The 26055-nt window shown below is 42.3% G+C and overlaps 1 protein-coding gene across 1 annotated transcript in view; it reads right to left on the reverse strand.

The window, feature by feature from the left end:
* Positions 1-22249, reverse strand: part of CCDC112 (coiled-coil domain containing 112) — a 59539-nt gene extending 37290 nt beyond the window's left edge. The window contains exons 1-5 of the mRNA XM_030193500.1: positions 21619-22249; positions 15166-15287; positions 11696-11817; positions 10212-10301; positions 8158-8233 (exon numbers count right to left, since the gene is read on the reverse strand). Coding sequence (XP_030049360.1) covers positions 8158-8233; positions 10212-10301; positions 11696-11817; positions 15166-15287; positions 21619-21906 — 698 coding nt within the window. The 5' untranslated portion in view covers positions 21907-22249. The remainder of the gene's footprint in view (positions 1-8157; positions 8234-10211; positions 10302-11695; positions 11818-15165; positions 15288-21618) is intronic.
* Between the last annotated feature and the right edge of the window lie 3806 nt (positions 22250-26055).

The raw sequence follows: 26055 nt of genomic DNA on the forward strand, positions 1-26055 counted from the left end.
GGGAGGATACGCATACAGGAGGCCTGTTCTCAAATGAAGGACAAAAGGCATCTGACGCTAGTCTGTCGTGGGCCTGAAGCCTGGAACAGAACTAAGGGAACTTGTGATTGGATTGAGTAGCAAAAAGATCCACCGAGGGGGTGCTCCACGCTCAGAAGATCTTGCGGGCTACGCCCATGTTCAGCGACCACTCGTGAGGTTGCATTATCCTGCTCAACCTGTCGGCCAGACTGTTGTTTACGCCTGCCAGATATATGGCTTGGAGGAACATGCCATGATGGCGTGCCCAAAGCTACATCTGGACGGCTTCCTGACACAGAGGGCGAGATCCGGTGCCCCCCTGCTTGTGGTGTAATACATGGCAACCTGATGGTCTGTCTGAATCAATATGAATTGGTTGGACAGCTGATCTTTGAAAGCCTTTAGAGCGTTCCAGATCGCTCGCAATTCCAGGAGATTGATCTGAAGACCTTTTTCCTGAAAGGACCATAGGCTCCTTGAGTGTGAAGCCTATCTACATGAGCTCCCCACCCCAGGAGGGATGCATCCGTCATCAGGACTTTTTGTAGCTGAGGAACTTGGAATGGACGTCCCAAGGTCAAATTGGATTGAATCGTCCACCACTGAAGGGAATTCCAAGTCGGTGGACAGTTGGATCACATCCTCTAGATACCCCGCAGCTTGATACCGCTGGGAAGCTAGGGTCCACTGAGCTGATCTCATATGTAGACATGTCATGGGAGTTACATGAACTGTGGAGGCCATGTGCCCCAGAAGTCTCAACATCTGCTGAGCCGTCTGTTGAGACACTTGAACTCTGGACACCAGGAGCAGGAGGTTGTCTGCCCTTGCTTCGGGAAGATACGCTCGAGCTGTGTCCAACAGAGCTCCAATGAATTCCAACTTTTGAAATGGGGTGAGATGGGACTTGGAGTAATTGATCATGAACCCCAGTACCTCTAGCACCTGAACAGTCATTCACATGGACCATAGAGTGCCTGCCTCCGAGGTGCTCTTCACCAGCCAATTGTCGAGATAAGGGAACACATGCACTCCCAGTCTGTGTAGCGACGCTGCGACTACCGCTAGGCACTTTGTAAGTACTCTGGGCGCAGACGCCAGACCAAAGGGCAGTACACAGAACCGAAAGTGCTGTGTTCCCATCCGAAATTGAAGATACCTCCTGTGAGCTGGAAGTGTCAAGATGTGTGTCCAGAGAGCATAGCCAATCATTTTCTTGAATCATGGGGTGCCAAGGGAAACGATCCTGAACTTTTCTTGGACCAGGAATTTGTTCAGAGCCCTTAGGTCTAGGATGGGACTTTTTTTGTTTGTTTAAATGATGCTAATGTTTATGAAGCTATTGTATTGCTTGTTTTTTTTTTTTTTTTTTTTTTTTTTTTTTTTATCTATAGGGTCTCTATCTCCCTGCATACAAAAAGTTCTGTTTCCAGGTGGGGTCACGTGACCCACGCACCAGTGTTCTTCAACACGAAAGCAAGTCTTTACCACTATTTAAACGTGTGCAGCTGCGGCGCACGCCTGAGGAGCAGGTTCTGCTCCTTAGGTGTGCTCCTTAGGGTGTACTACGAAGGGGATCATACAATCACAGCTCTCTTGAAAAGTCCACTACTACTCTACAAACAAATATAGGGAAGGAGCAAGTACCGAATTCAACCACTAAACGATTGGTAAGGAACATTAATTGGCTATCCCTTTCATTCTGGTCAATTAACACATTACTTTGCGTCCTAATACAAGATTATAAGCCCCATATGGTACCTTATAATTCGTCACACCAGATATCGCATACATCCCAGTACAATGGGGTCGGCGGCCAAATCGTTAATTTCTTATTCCTGATAGACCTCTGTTTTTAACGCCCCTTCCTTCATACAGAAAGACAAATATAGGAGATATTCCTTCCTCTCCATCGCTAAATCTAGCGTTAATAAACTGTCAGTCCTTAAAACGTAAATGTAACCAAATTATGGATCTTATACATTTCCATAAATTAGATCTATTAGCTATAACAGAGACGTGGCTTCTTCCAGGAGAAGAATCCTACTTACTTCAATGCTTTCTCCCAGGTTTTTCTGTGAGTTATACGTATCAGATTGGCAAGAGGAGGAGGAGGATTAGCATATATTTATGCTTCAAATCTGAAAGTATTAGAGATTTCTGATCATGGTCTTACCTACCCTGAACTTCTATTAAAAATAAATATGGTAAGTTCCAACTTTTATGTGCTTCTATTTTACTGCGCTCCTTCCATTACAGGAGAAGCATGGGATAGCATATACCAATCAATTTAGCGGAAGCAGTTGTCAAATTTCCAAACCTTATGATATGGGGAGATTTCAATATTCATGTAGACGATCAACTAAATATGCGGTCTATGAGATTTTCTAAATTTCTAAGAGATATCGATATAACATGTAACTGGACCTACGCAGATAGCAGGTCATACTTTAGACCTAATTATGACAAGTACATTAGAGGAAATAAAATGTACTAAGATAACAACTATACCAGTTTCCTGGTCAGATCACTTTATACTATATTTTAATCTACTACTTTCAAACCCTATACAAAGATCTGTTCCATCAAATATAAAGTCAAGGGGTCTGCGAAAAATAGATCCCTCTACTCTATCTTCGCTATCAGGAAATTTCCCATCAAAGTTTTTTGATTTATCACTAGAGGAACAGATTAATAACTGGAACCAGGTCCTTTCTACAGCAATCGACTACATTGCCCCCATAAAAACTATGAAGCCAAGGACTAAACCCACTCAGCCATGGTACCACCCAGGTTTAAAGTTGTGCAAACAACAGGTACGCAGAGCTGAACGGATCTGGTGTAAGCGAAAAACGGAAGAACTAAAAACATAAATGTAAGCAATACCAACGTTATTTTGTAGCACAGATAAAACTAGCAAAAACTACTTATTTTTCCAAACAGATACAAGAGGCAGCAAATTCATCAAAGCAGTTATTTCAAGTTATGAAATTATTAACAACAAATCAAAAAAAAAATCAATACTGTGAAAACATATATAGACTCTGAAACCTTAGCAAGTTTTTTCATTTCTAAAACTGAAAATTTAAGAGCCAATTTCTCTAAGACTATTGATATAGAAGATGTGTCTACTCTACCATTGTCAGTGTCATGGCATCTATTTGAGATACCATCATTGACATAAATTGAACATGTTAGCGCATCTTTCAACTACTTATAGTCTATTCGATCAGATACCATCAGATTGGCTAAAGATTCCTAACTTGGGACTACAAACTTATCTATATTCTATCATTACAACTAGCTTGAGAGAAGGAATAGTTCCACAAGCTCTTAAAGAAGCTTTAGTAAAGCCAAGTCTTAAAAAAACTGTCTCTTGATCCATGTTCTCCAAATTATAATCCAGTATCAAATCTTCCGTTCCTATCTAAAATTTTGGAAACAACGGTGCTTACACAATTACAATCTTATATAGAATCAAAATATATATTATACCCGAGACAATCAGGCTTCAGAAAAGGATACAGTACAGAGACAGTACTTACTCCACTTATCAGTGAAATACATTCTAGACTTGTACAAGGTCATATTGCGCTAATCATTTCACTAGATCTGTCCGCTGCATTTGACCTTATAGATCATGATCTTATATTATATCATTTGAGAGAAATTGGTATCTCGGGTACAATTTACAACTGGTTTACATCCTTTCTTAGTAACCGTTCAAAGTTGTTCAAAATCAATCAACTTCAAAGTCCCACAATATTTCTTGTGGGATACCTCAAGGATCAGTTTTATCACCAATATTATTCAACTTATACATCAGTCCGCTCTCGTTAGTTATCCAATCATTAGGCATTAATTTGTATTCATATGCTGATGACTTTCTTCTTATTCATTATGTACAACCGTCAAATATTGATTTGACGCCAATTCTAAATTGCCTTGACGAAGTTGCCAAATGGCTCATAAAACACCATTTAATGCTAAATCAAGACAAGACAATAACATCTTGGATAACGAGGCATGGACCAATACCGTCATTAATACCTACCTTGTTTAATAAAAAAGATACCTACGGTAAAATCTTTTAAGTATCTTGGTGTCATTATTGATTCAACGTTAACATTCACTGAACAAATATCGGATGTTGAAAAAAAATCCTTTTAATCACTCATGGAAGATACCATCTCTTAGAAACTCAATTGACAAAGATTCGCTATGCACCCTCACATATGCCTACATCATCACCCACTTGGACTATTGTAATACTATCTATGCAGGGCTTACAAAGGCCAAAAAACGCTTGCAAAGGATACAGAACACAGCAGCTCGGGTTATCTGCAGAGCATCCAAATATGATAGGATTACACCTCTTCTATATCAGCTTCACTAGCTCCCCATTGAATTGAGAATAAAATTCAAGATTCTTGCCCTGGCACTTAAAGCATTATATTCATCAACACCATCATGTCTAGCTAATTTAACCATACCATACACGCCGTCACGTACGTTACGATCACTCACAGACAATAGACTAACTATTCCACCGTTAAGGAGGACAAGATGGGAATCTATGTGAGTATCCACTTTCTTTTATTTGGCTCCAACACTTTGGAACTGTCTTCCAAAAAAACAGAAGAATCTTTTACCAACTTTCGAAAACTTTTAAAAACATATTTTTTTAACAATACATTTGGAACTAATATATGATAAGGAATTTTAGATGAATTAAATATACTACATTTGATTAGAATAGATTAATAGCAGTATGAATGAGCACTGTAACTGTTACCCTTCTATTATGAATGATTATGTTTGCTGTGCTTTACTATTGAATAATGGATTTCTAATATATGTGTTAGTGTGGATATATATATATTTTATAAAGTGTAAACCGTTTTGTTTTTGGAAAAGTCAATAAATAACGATATAGTAAATAAATAAACGATAAACAATCCCCCCTGTCTTTTTCTGCACAAAGAAATACCTGGAATAGAATCCCAATCCTTCTTCCCCTGGTGGAACGGGTTCGACCGCTTGGGCCTTTAGAAGGGTGGAGAGTTCCTCTGCAAGTACCTGCTTGTGCTGGGAGCTGTAAGAATGAGCTCCCGGAGGGCAATTTGGAGGTCTGGATTCCAGATTGAGGGTGTATCCTAACCATACTATTTGAAGAACCCATCGGTCGGAGGTTATGAAAGGCCACCTTGGTGAAAAAAATATCACCCCCCCCCCCCAACCGGCAAGTCGTCTGGTACGGACACTTTTATTGAGGCTATGCTTAACTGGAGCCAGTCAAAAGCCCATCCCTTGCTTTTGCTGGGGAGCAGTACAGGCCATATACGCACGCGGTTGATGAGAACGAGCGCGCTGGGGCTGAGCCTGAGCAGGCTGCCGAGAAGCAGGAGTGTACCTACGCCTAGGATAGGAATAGGGAACACTCCTCTTCCCTCCAAAATACCTCCTAGATGAGGAGGTAGTAGCAGAAGACGCCCGGTGGGAGAGAGAATCCATAGCATCATTATGCTTCTTGATCTGATCAACTACATCCTCTACTTTTTCACCAAAAAGATTGTCCCCCCGGCAAGGAACATCCGCCATTCGCTGCTGGACCGAATGATCCAGGTCAGAGTCTACGCATCACTATACCTTGAGTAGTGATCCTGGATGCTACATCAAAAGTGTCGAACGTACCCCTAGCCCGAAATTTTCGACACGCCTTCGGCTGCCTGATCACCTGGCGAAAAGGCTCGGCTTGCTCCGAAAGGAGTGCATCAACCAAGCTAGACAGTTGACGTATCGAGTCCCGCAAGTGAACGCTCGTGAAGAGCTGGTATGATTGAATCTTGAAAGTGAGCATAGCGGCCTGATATGTCTTCCTCCCAAAAGAAAAGAGTCCTAGCTTCTCTGCCTAGGGGCGCCAAAGCATAGTCTCTAGTACTCCTGGCTCTCTTGAGGGTGGAATCCACCACCATAGAATTTGTGGGGTAACTGAGACCTCATCAATCGAGGTTCACCGTGGATCCAATACTGGGATTCAGCTTTCTTCGGGGCCACAGGGCCAGACAGAGCGGCCAACCAGTTTCGCATAAGGACTTCCTTCAGTACCTTATGCAGAGGAACTGTCACAGCCTCTTTAGGTGGAGAATAATAATCCAGGACTTCGAGCATCTCAGTCCTGGGCTCATCCTCAACCTCCACAGGGAAGGGAACAGCCGTAGCCATTTCCCGGACAAAAGAGGAAAAGGAAAGACTCTCCGGTAGAGATAGTCTCCTCTCTGGTGGAGGGGAAGGTTCAGAGGGAATCCCATAGGACTCATCAGAAGAAAAGTACCTGGGATCTTCCTCTGACTCCCACGAACGCTCCTGCTCAGTATCGGATAAGACCTCTGTTAAGGTACTCAGACACTGAACCTGCCTCGACGCCGAGGAACAATGTTCCTCGATGGTGATGTCAAGAGGCCGACGCCCAGTCTGACTGCGGCGAAGCTCCCTCCACTGACATCGAAGGGGAGTCGACCTGGGTGGCAGCTGACGCTGATGCCGCAGGCGGCACCGCACTCGGGGACCTCACCACAGGAGAAGGGTCAGACACCGCTGCAGCAGACGGTACAGAAGGCACAACCACCCCCGACACCGAAGCTGACTGGCGTAGCAGTCCCTCCAGAAGTTCTGGAAACAAGGCCCGGATGCGCTCGTCGAGAGCCGCCATCGGAGAAGGCTGCGGGGTCGGTGGAACAGGCGGTGTCAGAATCTGTGGAGGCTCGGGAGTAGGTACCGGGCTGCTAGCAGACCAACGCATCGGCACCACCTGTATTGAGGGGGAGCGATCCTCTCGGCGCAGACACTTCTCGGGTGCCAACTTTCTCGACGCCCCAGAGCTCCCGGTACCATTTGTTGAAGGAGAATGATGACGGTGCTTCTTCGCCTTCACTCGATGCCCGTCATTGAGACTCCTCGGTACTGACGAGGAGGACATGGAATCCTCACGTCACCTCGGGGCCAGGTCCGACGAAGGTCGGTCCCAGGGGGCCTGCATAATAGGAGGCCTCGAGGCAAGTGGAGACCCACTCGACGCCTCACTGCTCCAAGCGCGAGTTGGTCTCTTAGCAGCCATTACCTCTCCTGCTGACGTCAATGCTCCTTTCAATGCCGACACTGACGACCTCGGTACCGATGTCGAAGGACCGGACCGAGCCCCAAAAAGCTTTTCTCATTGGGCTTCTCGAGACGCTTGAGTCCGTTTCTTCAAACGAAGACACAGACTACAAGTGGCTGGGCTATGGTCGGGCCCAAGGCACTGGATACACCAGGTGTGGGTATCGGTACCTAAGGTGGTCTGGTTGCACCGAGTACAACGTTTGAAGCCACTAGGTGTCTTCGATGACATGGAAGGGAAAATGGCTTTGGCGAAATGAAAAGATGCAATTGTGCCTGTTAAAAGAAAAAGGGGCACAAAAAATAAGGGAATAACCCGGACGAGTCGAAAAAACAAAGAAAACTAAACTGAAGAGGCACGCTCACGCGACGGGAAGTCGTTTGCGTGCCAGAAGACTCTGGTAAAACTTTTTATTTTTGCTGGGAAAAATTTGCCGCTTCCTGAGCCGATGCGGACGTCGACCCACATGTGAGAATAAGCAGCCTGCTTGTCCTCGGAGAATCTCTTGCCCTGCTGGCCTATACCACACAGATTATCTCTTCTACTGGTAACCCACACCATATCATTTTTTTCCTGGCAATCTACATCAAGCAACACTTAATTGGTATCTCTTATTCCCACAAACATGCAAGGAAGTGTGTGTTCAGCAAGAGGAGGCAACAAGGGCATATTTTCCTGAATGCAGTTTGGTAGGCACTATAGACCATTAATATTCAGTTCCTTTGCCATTCCTTTTACCATTAATTGCCTTTTCTTTGCTATCTTTCACCTCTCCTGCATCTTTCAAAATGTCTGAAATATTTTGGCCTTTAATAATAATTTTTGGAAAAGACTGAGAACTAGAGCAAACACTGGGCAATTAAATTGGATACATAAGAAAAATTAAAGACCAAAAAAATTAGTAAGCACTGATTCTGAAGATTTTCATGTACCAATTATAAAGATTTTATTTTCTTTTAAAACAAAAAAAAGCTTACACCAGTCGCTGTTCTTCCTTGAATGTGCTTATTGCATTTTCAATTTCTTCCATCATTTCTCTAAGCTTATCAACAACTGTAGGGAACAGAAATCAAGAAGGAAAATTGTAATCTTCTAAGCAATTCAGTACAGCCAAGATAATGAATGTTATAAAATACATTTTTTTTTAGTATTACTGGCAACACAAACAGCACCCAGAACTGCAAACACAAAAACTAGAATAAAGCCAGGACAGAAAAAGCAACCTTTAAATTATTACATGGAATGCTTCTCAATTATTATATTTATTTATAACATTTGTATCCCACATTTTCCCACCTTTTGCAGGTTCAATGTGGCTTACAAAATACCATTAGGCGATCGCCAATTCTGGTATGAACAAAATACAGAGTGAGGTTGTAGTAGGGTGAAGTTCATGTGTGACAAAAACAAACAGGCCCTGGAGACATCTTCTATGAAAAAGGATACTGCATCCCCCTAGGGCAGGTCACACACATGTATTTTGCTGTTCCTGGAGAGCACACAATTAAAAAAAAAAAAAATCAGACAGCTGAAGGGGTATTTAAACCTGCATCCCCTAGTTCTCAGCTCACTGCTACCCCAGGCCATTTATAACATTACAGTGGTGGAATCAGTTGATATAATTAGTGATTTATACCACTGTCCTCTGTGTTTTGAGGAAGCATTTTATAACATGGACATCTTTGTGGCAACATAGGAACATCCAAGTCCCCTGTTTTGCCCTGTTCAAAATTTGGACCTTTCAATTTGTAAAATGGATATTCATGGTGGATATCAGCGGCACATGGACGTCCACTTCTAATGTATTTTAGAACAGGCCATACGTCATTAAATCCGGTTCTAAAACACATGAGAAATGGATATGCAGATGTGAAGTCCATATTCTGAGTTGGATGTTCTAAAATGCCACTCTATGTCTCAGAGCAAAGTAATGTTCATTTACCCAGAGAGCCTTCCTCTTCTCTAACAACTCCTTCATAAAAGAAGTTAAAATCTGATTAACCTTTCAATATCAGTAGTGGAAACAATTATTAGCCAAATAGACCTCGGAAACCTACCACTTATCCCCCAAGGACAGAGCTGCAAGAAATAGATCTATTGTTTGGGATCTGTCGCTATCAGAAAGAGAGAATGTTGGGCTTGATGGTCTGATCCAGTATGGCACATCTTATGGTTTATCTATCAACGTAATTTTCTTTAAATACAGTATTTATAAATTTTATATTTTTATTGTAATTCATTTAGAACTAAAGATGGACAAGAACAGAAATGCATCCTTAATATACACACCACGTTATCAAATGTTTTTTAATTTATAATACACTTAAGCAGCCTTCATCCTATTCAGTAGGTTCTATTGTATCTTGGAACAGTAGAACATTAATTGTTGTTTTGGCCTTACTGGCAGTGAATTAGACAAGACTACAGAATTTGAAGAAATGAGTAATTTTATTCTTTGTCTTTATTTTTTTTTTTCCTGGACCTTGGATTCTCAGACTGCAAACTTTTAGTTTGGTTTTCTGTACTTTGTTTTGTTCAGAGTCAGGAATTTGTTTTATTTGTAAATTGTACTTTCATTTGTTTTTAAATTTTTGTACATGACAACTTGTTGCTTCTTGATTAGGGTGCTTTTATAGTTAACATATTTACCCCCTATTTACTAAGTCATGAAAGCAGCTGATGCATGGCAATGCCGAAACAGCCCATTCAAAGTGAATGGGATGTGCTGGCATTAGTGAATGGCAGCTGCTAGTGCAGCTTAGTAAACAGGAGGTTTAATTTGTTTGTATGACTTGCTAATTTGGGTTTTTGCATATGCAGGTGTGGAATTGGTGAGATGTAGTTTTGTGGCTGACCTGTTCCCTAAATAAAGTGGGAGATGAGGTTATTTTTCATATCACAAACATGTTTAATACTGGTTATTATATATTTATCTTTAGTGTAAACAACATTGGGGTTCATATCTATGAAAAAATTAGCATGAAAATATAAAATATAATATAAAGTTAAATTAAAAAAACACTGTCCTTACATTCTGGAGTAGGTTTCACATCTTTTAATTGTTGCTGAAATCTCTTCACATTATTATGTATTCTTGAAAGTTCCTGTTCAGTTTTGACTCCTGTGAAAATTAAGCAGAGGTACATATGCAACTACAATTTTGAATAAAACAATTTTCTCTAATCCTTAGTGTGCTGTACTGTCTTCAATACCCTAATCAATATAACAAATACAAAGTATACCAGCATCACTTAACAGCAGATATTTGCTTCCAATTCCAAAATACGCTCCCCCCCCCCCCCCCCCCCCCCCAATATTCAGTCTGCAGATATGTGACAACACATGGATGGTTTAATAATTTATATTCCACCTGGAACAAGGCAGATTACATTTTTAAAAATGTCTGTGTGCGCCATTTTAGTAAAACCACAGAAGAAAGAAGATAAGCAACCCTACAGATAAACATGCAGAACAAAAAAGTAGGGATGGACAAGCAGCCTTCCAAAAAGAACTCAAGGGCACACTCGGAGGTAGATATAAAGTCAGCTTTATTGATGTCATCAAATATGTCAGGACTCTAAATGCAAAACGATTTGACACGGACCCGTGTTTTGGCACCTAAGCGCCTGTGTCAGGAGTCATTCAATCTTATAGAAATCCGGCTGTGTATTATAAAAAGCATGAGCACAGTAGCTCCAGTTGCAGCAATAAGTAATGTCATAAGCTATGTGCTCAGAGCGTCATGGCACATCTGCAGTCACTATTGTCAGCACAAGACAATAAAGCTGACTTTATATCTACCTCCAAGCGTGCCCTTGGGTCCTTGTCTATACCTACTTTTTTGTGCTCCATTTTAGTAACATACACATGTACATGCTACCAATTATGGACACTGCCTGAAAACATTTTGCACAAATGATCTTAGAGGACAAAAGAAACCCTGGGGGATTAAGGGGACAGCCATCCCTAATCCCACAAATGAAAACAAGCACTTTTCTGAAACGTCCCAGGGAGCAGGTGCAGATCACAATATTGATCTTTTTAGACATAGATGTACATAGCCATTCTGAAATGGGGAATACATGTATATTTTTGGCCGCGCCCTAGTTCTGCCTGCCCAAAACATACCCAGACCACACCTCCTTGTCATATGCATGTATTTGCAATTTGCATGTAAATATCCTGGCTTCCTAAAATTGAAATTAGAATGAGTATGTGTTATGTATGTTTAAATGCTGGTTTATTCATACCCAAATCATGAATAACTACCAGACTAATTTTTATATGCTTAGAGATGCTGTCGACTGCATGTATTTACTTATATAACTTAAAAGTGCATGGGCACTTTGTAAAGGGGAGGGGAGGTAATCCTTCTATATGGCCAAATTTCATACCCTTCCCTCCCCCCAACACTATATGCAATGCTTTTACAAAACTGTCCAGAAGCCTGCTGGGAAAAGGCATGCTATGGACTGTATAAGTGCGTACATTAATTACAAAATGAACCTCAATTACTTTCTGCCTTCCGATTGTTGGTCAGTTTATGTTCATGTTCTTCCAGTGTGCTGTACTCAGCTCTAAATTCACTCTTTTTGTTGTACAAGTGGCCATTCTTGCTCTTTTCTATTACAGCAATTCTGTGGAGAAAAAAGGTCAATTAGATTTAATTAGAGCTAATCAGTTTAACCCCCCTGTTTACTAAATTGTGCTAGCGACTGCCACGCAGCAATGCCGGCACAGCCCAACGTGTCAGCATTGCCGCGCGACAGCTGCTAGCAAGGCTTAGTAAACAGGGGGTAAATTTTTTACAATATAGCCAAGAAAAAAAACTGAGAATAAATATATAAAAGGTACAGAAATGGAGAAAAATAAAGAAAAAACAAATAAACAAAACCAAAGTGAAATACCAGTAATCACTATACAATATGGTATGAAATAAAAGTCAAGGTGGAGTCCAGTTACACCAAACTCAAAATCTTTTATTTCAAATATGCTAATTTTCATAAAACGAGGAACTTCCTGAAGGAGAAGCTAACAGGATAGAAGAAGACAAAAGAAGTAAAGCCGGGGATGGATTTACAAGACTCAAAAGTACGGAGGACCGATGTGTGAAAAGTGAGAAGGAAAAAGCAGAAATGCTCAACAAATACTGTCCAGAGTTCATAGAAGAAAAACCTGAAGAAGGTCTGTAGATTATTGACAAACATATACATATAGGGATGGTGTTCAGTACCACACCATTCATGGAAGAAAGTGCAAAACTGAAAGTAGACAAAGCCATTCCAGGATACTGAAGGAGCTCAGAGATGTTCTGGCAGGTCCTCCAAACAATGTGTTCTTTTTTTTTTTTTATTGTTTCAAAGCAAATTACAATCAAGCAAAGCATATACTTATACCAGTGGTGTCACGAGGGCAGCTGACACCCGGGGCGGGTCGCCGCTGCGCGGTGCACCCTTCCCCCTCTGGAGCGCAACCCTCCCCCCCCCCCCAAGAACATACCTGGAAGGCGGTGAGGGGCAGGCGGGAGAGCCAATCCGCCGAGTGCACGCCGCTGGGGGGTGTCGGCGCCTCGCTGGTTCCCTGCTCTCTCTGCCCCGGAACAGGAAGTAACCTGTTCAGGGGCAGAGAGAGCAAGGAACAAGCGAGGCGCCGACACCCCCCAGCGGCGTGCACCCGGGGCGGACTGCCGCACCGCCCCCTCCCCCTTCCTACGCCACTGACTTATATAGAAAGCTGTAGATTTAGTGGAAAAAATTAAAACAAAGTTGAAAATGTAAGTTTTCTTTTCTTAGAGTAATAAGGGAGATTTTATAGTGAAATTTTTAAGAATCCAATAGATTGCAAGATCTGAGGCAACATGGCTTTACCAAATGGAGACTGTGCCAAACAAATCTGATTGATTTCTTTGACTAGTGACAAAAGAACTGGATCAAGGGCATGTGCTGGATGTAGCCTAATCAGATTTCAGCAAAGGTGTGAATGTGAATCTGGACTTCTGAGTTTATAAGTAGCTATAAGGTTCATTTGTAGCATATAAATATGAGAAAATTATAAAGAAATGCAGTTCCTTAAGTTAGAGAAACTGTGGGACCCTTTTACTAAAGCGCAGGAGGACTAACGTGCAGGTAGCGAGCGCCAAATCTGCACTACCACCGGGCTAGCATGTGAATATGGCAGTAATTCTGAGTTTGGCATGTGCCAAATCCCGAAGTAGAAATAATTATCTATTTTGTACCGCAAGGGGCGTTCCCAGTGATGTGCACTGAAAGGGTTACCGCGTGGGTAGCATGTGAGCCCTTACCACTAGGTCAATGGGTGGCGGTAAGGATTCAGGCCATAAATAGGCACGCGCTAGTTTTAATTTCAGTGCACGCCCATTTCCCGCCCCCCCCCCCCAAAAGCCCTTTTTCCCAGCCAAAACATAGCATCAAAAACATGCGCCCACACTAATGCAGGCCACTTTTTACCACGGCTGTGTTTGTGTGCCCAGGTCAAGGCTCAGGACAGTGTGGGAAGAGATGATGAAGGCCACAGAAGGAGGTTTTTTTAATGCCTGAGGTTTTGAGAAAGTTGATAAGAAAACTGTGCTATAAGTAGCAGAACTCAATGCAATTTCTTTGTTGAAAAAAAAACCACTATAAAATTGCACTCTGCCTGATGAAATGGAGAGAGAACTGTGGTGCCATACTGTCTTATGTACTCTGTGTTCCCCAGCATCAGGTAACAGGTTTTCTAATAAAAAGAAACTCTGCTTTAAAGAAACTACATTCTTGTTATTTTGCAGCTTATTAACTGGATGCTCATGAATAAACTGAGCAGCTTGAGGATGGAGACCAAGGTGGTAATTTGGATCAGAAATGGTGGACTTACAGGAAACAGAAGGTGGTGGTAAACGGAATTTGCTCTGAAGAAAGGCTAGTAGTGGAGTGCCTCAGGGCTCCATCATGGGACCGATTCTGTTCAATATCACCAAAAGGTTAGAAGGAAAATTACACCTCTTTGAAGAGGACATGAAGATTAGTAACAGTGTGGACACCCTGTAGGAAGTGAAAAGCATGAGAAGTGATCTACAAATATTGGAAGCTTGGGCTAATGATGGCAGTTAAACTTTAATGTGAAGAAACGTAGAGTGATGCATGTGGGGTGCAGAAACTCAAAACAGCTGTATGCAACAGGAGGTGAAAGCATTATGTGCACAGACCAGGACCGAGACCTTAGGAAAATCGTGTCTGAGGATCTCAAGGTGCTGAAACAAGGCAATGGACAAGGCCAGAAGGATGTTCAGCTGTAAAGAAAGGGGCATACATCAGTAGAAAGAAGGTGATAATCTCCCTGCACGAGTTTTTGGTGAGACCTCACTTGTAGCACTGTTTTCAGACCTGGAGGCTGTATCTTGGCACAGACATTGAAAGACTCAAAGCTGTTGAAGACTTAAATATGTATACCTTGGAGAAGAGATAGGACAAGGGAGATATACAGACACTTAAATACTTGAAAGATATTAAGGAACAAAAACTTTTTCCAAAATGGAAAGCCTACAGAACTGGAGTACATGACATGAAGCTGCAAGGAGCAAAACTTAAAAGCAACATCAGGAAATACTGTAATCTGTTTTTCACTGTTAAATTTTGTAGATGTGGTCCTTTGTGTTTCTTATGTACTTCCATTTTTTACCTGTTGTGCTGCATGCTACAGTGTGGGAAATATGGGGTCACATCTTCTGTCATTTGGGTTTGGATACGACAGTGCACTCAGGCCAAGGAGAGAGCAAAAATGCGCATGGGCTGACATGATAGTTTGAATCACCACTGTGGATGCACCGCAGAGGATCCACGGGCCCTTGAGCCAGCAAGAGTTCGCCAAAGTACTCTGACACACTGGCTAAGAAGGAAGATTCAACAACGGAATGCTGAGAAAGGCTGAAATGAAAGCTTTCAACGGCATAATGTGTGTGCAGTTTTGTATAAGAAGCTTTTTCAACTTACTGATGTTTAAGTTTTTCTGCCTCCCGAATGAATGTTGCTTTCTTTGCTTGATCAGCTTTTATCTTCCAGTTACGGGCATGAAAATTAGAATCACCTCCAGAAAAGCTAAGAGAGCTTTCATTCTAGAAGGCAACAAACAATATTACTTATTAATCATAATAATTACTACATCGACTGCAATATTCAAAACCATTTCTTCTGGTGAAAAGTATTTTATCTACAGAAACAGGAGCTTTGAATATTGCCCAACTTTTTATTCATGAACTCTAGAGGTTTTGTGGGGTGGAGAAAAGAACGATGCACATAGATTTGATTATTCCTAACTACATAACACTGTTCTGTGCTGAACAATATACCCATTGAGAAAGCAGGCACAAAACTTTGTAGACGACAAAACAGCAGATCGTTAGTAATAAAAATTCAAAGTTGTCCCAATTTATTCATCACATAATAAATAATTAATTAAAAGCCAACATGGCCATGTTTCACCCTTATAAGGGCTGCATCAGGAGCTGTTAAAAAAAACTGTCAATAAGTAAAAATATAGAGTTAGTTCATTTATAGCCTGCTAATACCAATAACATAGTTCATAGTGGATAACTAAGATACTAGATCAGAATAAATCTAGGATGTAACAAAATTAATCTAGAGTTGCCGTAGATGTTAGTATCACAGCTGTCAGTAACATTACAAACTATACTGGCTTGTATTCGTCTACGCAATATCCAAAATATGATACTTTGTTTGATGCATATAGTAACATCACAAAAACATAGACTTCAGCCAAAACACACACATATAAAGGGATACACTAATATCCATGTATTACTAACAATCTGATGTTTTGTCGTCTATTCTGGATCTCGCGGATCGCCTGCCCGTTTGTTTCTTGGGACAAATCCTTGTAGATGCAAACTCCAGGGGTAAAAGGTAACCACAGAGTTTGCATCTAAGCACCCGGTTTTCATCATTTGCTCTGTAAGTACCAGCATACAGACCACAACAGAATATGAATCAAATAGAAACGATGCCTCCTCCTCCAACAACTTATTACATAGATCTGAGCAAAAAAGTATAGACATTAAAGAAGTGGAGCAGTAGCCTACTGGATAGAGCAGAAAGGGAAATGGGACTTGATATACTGCCTTTCTGTGGTATTTTGCAACTACATTCAAAGCGGTTTACATATATACAGGTACTTATTTTGTACCTGGGGCAATGGAGGGTTAAGTGACTTGCCCACAGTCCCAAGGAGCTGCAGTGGGAATTTAACCCAGTTCCCCAGGATCAAAGTCCGCTGCACTAACCACCAGGCTACTCCTCCACTCCGCTTTTCAATTAATTGGGAGGGCTAAATTAATCTTAGATTACCCCTCTCTGGCAGTGGTATATCATGGGTCTCCAGTGTTGGGGAGAGGGAGTTAACTATTTACATTTGAAGAGGTGAGTGCCAAAACTGTTAAGTACAAAAAGCAGTTCTCTGGATAAAAGCCCATTTTTATTTTCAAGAATTTTAGCCAACATAAGAAAACGTTTTTCACTAAATATCACATACTTTACAAATAACTGCTTTTTTGTGCAAAGTTCACAAATACTACCGCTATCTATAACGGCAATCTGCTTCCGTTATGAACTTATTTTTGAAAAGCATGTATATAACAAGTTTTAGAACTCACCTTTTCATTTGCACCTTTCTCCCCCAAACACATACCTCATCAGGCAGGTCCCATATATATATATATATATATATATTTTTTTTTTTTTTTTTTTTTGGGGGGGGGGGGGTCAGGGGCATAACCAGCCCTCCAATTTTTGGGGCGCCCTAGGGGGTGAACTGAGCATGCACGAGATGTCCCAGCATCAGCAACTGGAGACACACTGCTGATTTCTGCACCAAAGAAGCATGCAAAAAGGGGGAGCAGATTAGTAATTATTTCTTTGGTTGGCAGGTCTTCAGCATCCCGCCAGCCGTTTAAAGGGGTGCTACTGTTCAGGGGGTGACCTTCCAGCTCCTCCTCCAGGCAGGCCCCATGCTTTTGGTTTGCTTGTTTTAACCTTGCAGCTCCTCCTCCAGGCAGGCCCCATGCTTTTGGTTTGTTTGTTTTAACCTTCCAGCTCCTCCTGCTGTGTTCCTGGTTCCCCGATGCTCAGAACTCCCATGTTAAGCCAATAGCACAGAAACTATACTGCTGGAACAGCACAGAAAACTAGCAATGCTCAAAGAAAATGGTATGCAAATTAGATGAACGCTGTTAAAGCAAAAGCAAGGAGGGGAAACGTGCTTGGCACATGCACAGAAGAGTTTTGCAGTAAGGCCAGTTCCTGTGCGCATGTGCCAGGCAAATCCTAATGTGAGGCAGCACACTTTGGTGTCTGCTTTCTAAGCCTTTAAATATAAGGTTTTCAATTTTTTTTTTTAATTGGAAAGCTTACATTTGAATACAGGAAGCAGGCACCAATGTGTGCTTTCAATTTCGGGTTTGCTCGGACTCGTGCACATTTATTTCTCACTACTGCACTTAAGGCCCGTACGGGCTTCCTTTTGCTTTGAAATTAAAGAAAAACTGGCAGATTTTAAAGAGGGAATCATGAGAAATCCTCTCTTCAAACACCCTAACACCTGCTCTGTGCTGGCGTTTTTATTTCAGAAGTAAGGCCCCAATGATCAATTCCACAGGCTGCTCTGAAAGAGCACGAGGAATTAACTCTCCAATGACCAACCATGGACGTAGCTACGGGTGGGCCTGGGTGGGCCCAGGCCCACCCAATTTTGCCCCAGGCCCGCCCACCCAAGCGCATGCACGTCGCACACTGCAGCAGCAGCAACCTATAGTACAGCAGACTGCAGAGATGGCACCACGCTCTGGCTCAGCTCCGAGGTTCCTTCCTGCTTCCAGCCCGATTGGCCCGCCCACCACACCACCCAACTTGCAAGCGCACAATATACTCACTCACTGTGCAGCAGCGGAGCAGCAGCCTAGCCCTGCCTACTACTACTACTACCACATCGCAGTCGCGGTCTCGCTCTGGACTCGCTTGGCTCCAGTCCGTCGTTGGTTGGTTCGCTCGGGCATAGCTGCACGTGCACGCACTGCAGGCAGGGGGTTGGTTGACCATTAGTGCAAGCCTCCTCAGCCTGGCCCTGCCTGCCCTGAAACGTGGGAATTTGGGAAAGGGAAAGAAGAAGGTTCTGGACTGGTTGGATTGGAATCGAGAAGATCATTCCAGTAACAGTTCCAGGAGTTAGCAGCAGCTGCCAGCCCAGCCCAGCCCAGCAGCAGGTAATAAATTGTAAATGTTTTTATTTTTTTTACATCATATAATTTTAACATCATCTTGTAATTTTTTTTAATTAAGCTAGCTGGAGCCTGCCTGGGCACTATTAAATTTATTGTTGTAGAATTTCTGGGTGTGGTATCAGGCATTTACATTTGTTAAGCAAAGTATATGCCATTGCTGTGATTATACTGTTATGTGTGTTGACATATTTGCCATTATAGTAGACATATCTGATCACGTTTGATATGGCATAACGTAACTATATTTAAAACTATTGTTTTTTCCCCACATTAAGTAAGTGGTTTATGTTGATGCAGGGCAGCTGTTGGGCAGAATACTTAGAAATCCATCATCAAGTGCATTCTAAGGCATTATTTTGTAGTATCCCAAGAAACATTACTCATGGCTCTCTCTATATCTATCTATCTATCTATCTATATATATAGTGCACACCCATATTAGCTCTGGGCCCACCCAAAATCTCAGGTCTGGCTACGCCACTGTGACCAACACTAATAACATGCAAATTTAGGCATGTTATTAGTGCTGATCATTGGGGGAAAGTGCAGGAGGATTGTACCTGGGCATGCGCTCAGGAACAATCCTTCTGCACTTGTTTGACAGGTCCGAGCTGTCAAAAGCCCAGAACTGTCAAACACAGAAGCGAGAGGCCCGTGGAACCCCCTGGACCGCACCAAAAGCAAGGCCCTGGTGGCCTAGTATCTCTTCCAAGCCCCCATACCCCTCCCAGACAGCGACATAGGGGGTCTGGAGGACCCCCCTCCGATACAAGGACTCAGGGGACTGGAGGTTTGGTGGATTCCCAACCCCCTAACACCAAAACAAATCCATGGTGGCCCAGTGAGCTACACCCCCCACCCGTCCTGGTGGTCTAGCGGCCCCCATCCCCCCATACCTCATGGGTGATGGGAGTACCGGCTCCAAAATGGCAGCGCAATGCACTAGGCGGGGCTTACCTAACAAATAAGGGAGAAACTCCCTTATATGGTAGGGAAGACCCGCCAAGAATATCCCAGGGGAGGGAGCTTGAGAGGGCACTAGGCCACCAGGGCCTTAGCTATTGTGGGGTCTGGGGGTACACTGGATCCCCAAGGACAGCCTGGGTTGACAGTGACAGAAGGAAAGGAAGAGACTTAACCCTAACGCCAGCTCCGAGCGCTATTTGGCCTATACGATCAGAGTGCAGTTCTCTGATCATATGAGCGGAATACTGGCGAGCTTATTTAAATCTCTGGTATTCCATGCATACTCATGCCGGAGTCTTCCGATCATCAGTGTTTAGTAAATGCAGGCGCTAGTGGCCTCTAGCACCCGCATTTACTTTTGATCATTGAGGCCTAAGGGCGGCTTTGTTTTGTGCACTGTTCTCCGAGCTTTGGGAGGGAATATGAAATAACCTAATTAACATTCATTTGACTACATTAGCATGCTATTTGCGCTAATCTTTGGTGCGCTTGTTCTTTCCCATGCTAGAGCCTCTGAGCATTCTGTGCTCACTAATGTGGGTGCTACTCCGGCGCTAATGGCGTCTAGCGCCCGTGTTTGTATCTGAGCATCGGGGCAGTGAGCAGGGCCAGCCCAATCAATAGCTTATGTAACCAGGGTTTTAAAAAAAAAAAAAAAAACACCCTATCGGGTCTCTCTCCTTGTCCTTTTCCATGCAGACAGGCACTACTGGGGTTTCAACTACCCCGTTTCTCCTGAAACCCCAGCATTGCCTGCCTTCATGTACTTATGTACTTCTGTAAAAAGGCAAGGAGAGAGACCTGGTAGGTTGTTTGTTTGCTTGTTTTTAACCCTGGTTAGTTAGACTAGATAGCTACTAAAAAAGCAGCAGTTTCTGGAAACCTGCAAAGAGCAGCTGCAGTTGAAGAAAAAGAACACATCTTGAGAGTCTCACAAATTAAAAGACTCATCAGTAAATAAGAACTTAAGCACTGCCATACTGTGCCAGACCTAAGGTCCCTCAAGCCCAGCATCCTGTTTCCAACAGTGGCCAATCCAAGTCACAAGTACCAAGCTCCCAAAACAGTACAACACATTTTATGCTGCTTATCCTAGAAATATGAAGTGGATTTTGCCCAAGTCCATCTTAATATTGGCTTATGGACTTTTCTTTTAGGAAGTTATCCAAAACTTTTTAAAACCCCGCTAAGTGAACTGCTTTTACTATATTCTCTGGCAATTAATTCCAGAGTTTAATTACAAGTTGAGTAAGTATATTATACTTTAATTTGCATTTTAATAGGATTTTTGTGTGAAGGTCATGGCCAAAAATGATCAAAATCAGGGGGGAGAAGTGCAGGCTCGAGAGGGGATGTAAGGCTGAAGGCTTGCTTAGGGCACCACCTCTACCCTTGGTTGGTCATTGCACTCTGGACACATTTAAAGAGTTTGCTCTATAACAGAACGGTACTCACTGGCTTCCGATCAGATACCGAATACAGTTCAAGCTTCTCCTTCTTACCTACAAATGCACTCAGTCTGCAGCCCCTCATTACCTCTCTACCCTCATTTCCCCTTACGTTCCCGCCCGTAACCTCCGCTCACAGGACAAATCCCTCCTCTCTGTACCCTTCTCCACCACCGCCAACTCCAGGCTCCGCTCATTCTGCCTCGCCTCACCCTATGCTTGGAATAAACTTCCTGAGCCCTTACGCCAAGCCCCCTCCCTACCCATCTTCAAATCCTTGCTCAAAGCCCACCTCTTCAATGTTGCTTTCGGCACCTAACCTTTATACCTTTCAGGAAATCTAGACTGCCCCTATTTGACTGACTGTACATTTGTCCTTTAGATTGTAAGCTCCTTTGAGCAGGGACTGTCCTTCTATGTTAAATTGTACAGCGCTGGGTAACCCTAGTAGCGCTTTAGAAATGTCAAGTAATAGTAGTAGTAGTAACAGAACGGTACTCAGCATTCATTGCACTCATAGCACTGCCATCTAGCGGGTGATTAGCCGCCTTGGGGAAGCAACTGCTTGTCCTGGGATTTGTAGCATGGAACGCTGCCACCACGATTTGGGTTTCTGCAGTGCCAGGTACTTGGGACCTGGCTTGGCAACTGTTGAAACAAGATACTGGGCTAGATGGAGCATTGGTCTGATCCGGTATGGCTTCTCTTATGTTCTCTTACACACATACGAGTTAACTCACACTGGTGGTCGGTGACGTTGCCGTCCCTTTAACTGGGGGTCTGGCATCCGCAGCCGTCTTCGGGGTTGGTGTTTTCAGATTTGTGAAGCCAGAAAAGCACCTCTGCTGAGCTAGGGGTTTCGCCTCCGCCGGAACAACCACCTGTTCCATAAACCGGCCGGAGATGGAAACGAACGGGCAGTCTTGGCCGTAGCGAGTCTCGAACCCAGAAGTGTCGTCGGTATCGCCACTTGCACGGGAGGAACTGTCTAATGACCAAGGAAGGAATGGGACAGAGGCAGAGAACATTTTAGGTAATTCCCGCTACCGAGAGGGTGCAAGACAAGGCACAGAGAGCAAGTGCCAGACTGCCAGTGCGAAAGAGGAGCAGCTTCAGGGTACAATGGTGCACCCTGAAGTCCGGGTGGCAACAAAAGAGTGATTGACGACGGAGCGAGGCGCGAACAGCTGATTCGAGCGCGGTGTGACGTCACGTGAGAGCCGTTGTGGTGGGTTGAGTGATCAGAGACATCTCAAGGAGGTGCATCTCAAGGAGGTTTAATAGACAGGAGATGAAGTGACGTCAAAACGCTGAAACCGATTAGGTCAGTCTGAGTTTTCCCTTCCCCGCGCAGCCGTCATCCCCGTATACTCAAAAACAACGCAAGCAAACCTATGAGCTGCTGCATCTACGTTGTCGTTCTTTATTGTTGGTAGTATTTTTTATTTAATCTCACTTATATTTTCAAACATTCCATCTTGTGCAGCATACGGATGTACACAGAGGAAGCATAAACACAGGATAACTTTTCATAGGTAGCGTAGTAATTTGTTATAAATCTTAATCAGTGATCAGTTGGAGGGACTGGTTACAGGGACACCCTAGTACCCTGATGGCGAACCTATGACACGCGTAGCCATTTTTGATGACACGCGGCGCCGCCGCAGTGTGGTCCGCCCTCCCTCCTCGCTCCCGGAAACTAACCTTAAAGCCTCCTTTCACGTCGCAGCAGCAGGGCAGGCCACTCCTTCCTTCCATGTCCCGCCCTCGCTGAGCATTTTTTTCCTGCATCGGCAGTGGATTACAATTGTAGCAGAAGCCTTGCTTTCATTCTCTTTGAGCTTATGATTCATAATTTTTATTAATTTTTATATACTTATTACAGAAGTTATCATACTGCAAAAGTGTAATACAGCCTTTAAATACAACAAATCATCTAAATAAAGACAAATATTGGCTTCCTTAGACCTCAATAGTGGGGAGGCAGGAAATAGTGAAGATATACAAAATCAAAACATAGTTAGTGAAACTTTTATGGTACCGTCAGTCCCATTTATAATTCTAATTCTATCGTTGTTTAGTGTCTAGAAAAGTCTGAAGCTGTTCAGGCATATAATATATGTATTTAGCTTGATTCAACCTGATGACACATAGCCAGGAGGAAAGAGCCTCCCATTTCCAATACTTTAGACCTCATAGATAGAAACTTTTTACGTTTTTCTTGTGTGGATTTAGTCACATCCGGATAAAGCCAAATCTTTTGACCTGCAAATTCTCGATTAGTAGATTTAAAGTAAAGACGCATAACTGCATTTAAATCCTGTTGAAATACAAAGGAAATTATCAATGTCCCCCTTTCTGGTGATTCCTCAATTGTTTGCTCCAAAATGGCTGTGACATTTTGTAGGTCAATAGAATTTTCTGTCCCAACTTTTTTCATCATACTTGGAATATAATATATTTTATCCAGAGGAGGAAATACTTCTTGGGGAAAATTTAAATTTTCTTTTAGATATCTCTGGAACAGATCTTTTGGAGATTCTCCCAGTATTCTAGGAAAATTCAACATTCGAAGATTTAATCTCCTATTGAAATTCTCTACCTGTTCCAGTTTTCTTCTAATTTCCATATTGTCTTTTACCACTGCCATTTTGAAATCTTCTGTTTGTTTTGTCTCTCTCTCTAAGGCCTCAATCTTTAAAGTAAAATCTTGTTTTGCCAAGTCTAGGGAGCCTTTCACTTCCTGTACATTGAAATTCAAAGTCTTTACCTCATCCGAAGATTGTCTCAAGGTTTTTTCTATTTCCAATAACTTCAGCCAGATCTTGCCCAGGCTCACCTCCGTCTCCTCTGCAGCTGCAGTTGTCTTTACAGAGCCAGGCTCCCCTCTGGGCTCCCCAGGATAGCCCTTTCCGGGCTCCAAGAGAAACCCCGACTCGCTCAAGGCAGTTGCAGGGCAAGGAGGCGTCGTAGAAGGCGGGGAGAGAGAAACTTCTATTTCCTGCGGGGAGGTCGCTTCACCGGCCCCACTCGCTAAGGACTCCGCTCCGCTTCTTCGGGACAATGCAGGGAAGAAGCGTTCCAAACCTCCGCTTGCCGGTGTGGACGTCGCGGGGTGAAGGGGAATCCCCCGAGTCCTCCCTTTACGCTTGGTATGCGGCATTACAAGAAAAAACAGGTATTTAATTTAAATTCCGCAAGCAAAAGGCAGGAGCTCGCTTCTAGTACACCTGCTCACGGCGCCATCTTGACACGCCCCCTATTATCCATTCTCTTTGAGCTTAATATTCGTATATTTATATATCACAAGACCCCTGAAGAAGGCGTCTGTAGCGCCGAAACACGGCTGTGTTGAGTCGAGTATATATTTAAATAAAGAGATTGTTCCTAATCTACGTCGCCTACTAGTGTTGTTCAAGAACCTACTCCTCCTACTCCCACTAAAATAGACATCATGTTATAAGAATCAGGTGCTTAACATTCAGAGTTTCTATCTATTTATGACAGTCATAACCCACATTTAACATGTATTAGGTTGAAACCTGGGAGCATTTGAAAGCTTTTTTTTTTTTTTTTACTTGTGCCTAGATGGTTTGTGTGAACTTGCTCCTTCTATTTTGAAGAATGCAGTAGTATATTATAAAAATGCACTTAATATTGTTTATTATTTACTACTGGTTGATATACAGCAGAAGTTAACCAAGTCAACTGCATGCTTTGTTATATAATTTTTAATAATATTTTTCTCAGTCATTACCCAAATACAAATAAAATTATAATGTTAATTATATAACCGTGTCTGCCTCTTATGGTAGCTTTTGTTAATTAAAACAGTGTCAGAAAAATATTTGCAAGTGCGATTTTATTATGCAGGTAAACAATACACCGCCAAAATACAAAATAGCAAGCAGCACAGTATTAGTCACCAAGTTTATACAAAGTTGATTATTTTCAGTGGAAAATAAATCTGTTGGCTGTCTGTTTAATTATCGCTACCAAGTATTACATATTTAGGGCATATGCCTTAAGCATAGATTGTTTACATTTGTTTATCTACACCTTACATTCACATGGTATTGCTTATTAAACCCGAAGGCAAAACCAAAGTGTGGTTAAACAATTTGGTATAAACTGTGTTGTTTATGGCTTTACTTGTTATGAAATGCTTTGAGTCCTACTGATCTGTACATCTGTTGTGCTATTTTGGCGGGCGGAAACAGTCAGGTGGGCTTATAGGGAGGGAGGGGAGTACAGGAGGGGAAGGGTTCTTGGGGTAAAAGTAAAAGTTTTTATTGTGCCATGTTGGATGGTTTACTGGTTTTTTTCTTGATCTGTATGAAGCTTATCAACCAACATGTTTTGGTTTTAATAAAGATGATTAAAACATACAAAATAAGTTTTGGATGTTACTGAATTCTATTATTCTGTCTCACTGTATTTCCAGTTTTGGCACAGTATGAGCCATCAGAAGAACAAAATATAAGAAAACCAGTGGGCTGCATTAGGGGCTTCTAGCCCATTTAGTTATGTTTCCACAAATGAGGGATCTGTTTGACAGAAAATATTTTTATTATTTTGACTTATAACCCACTTGTCCCTGAAGCATGCTCAAACAACAGAATAATCCATTTGTGTATCTAAAAGGTAAAGTTCTACAAAACAGATGAAGATGTGATTACATGTGCCCCAATGAAAGGAGAGTTTAATTTAACTTCCATTTAATTTCAATGTATTCCATCATCTTTATATCACCAGGCTTCCCAAGGCAGATTACAAAATTTAAGATGAACCCATCAGGAAACAGTATATCCTCACTGAAATTTGGCCATCTGTATTGTATATAGTGTATTTATTTACTTTAAAAATGAGCACAAAATACAGAGTTTAAAATTGCTGTTTCTAGCAGCTATAATAATTTTTAAGCTGTTTTAGTGATATTCAATTGTTATTTCATGATATTTATATCTACATACGGGAAGCTTTCAAATAAATTAAAAAGCTGTCCAATAAGTAAAAAAAAACAAACAAACAACTTTTGTTAAGGCACTGCCTATCCAATTGAAATAGCTGTAGACTTGTTACAGATGGACCAACAATAAAAAAAAAACCCCAACAGTGTGGATGCAGCAGCTCATAGTTTTGCTTGCTTTGTTTTGAGTAAACAGGGATGACGGCTG

Source organism: Microcaecilia unicolor, chromosome 2 (assembly GCF_901765095.1).
Source record: "Microcaecilia unicolor chromosome 2, aMicUni1.1, whole genome shotgun sequence".
Taxonomy (NCBI): Eukaryota; Metazoa; Chordata; class Amphibia; order Gymnophiona; family Siphonopidae; genus Microcaecilia; species Microcaecilia unicolor.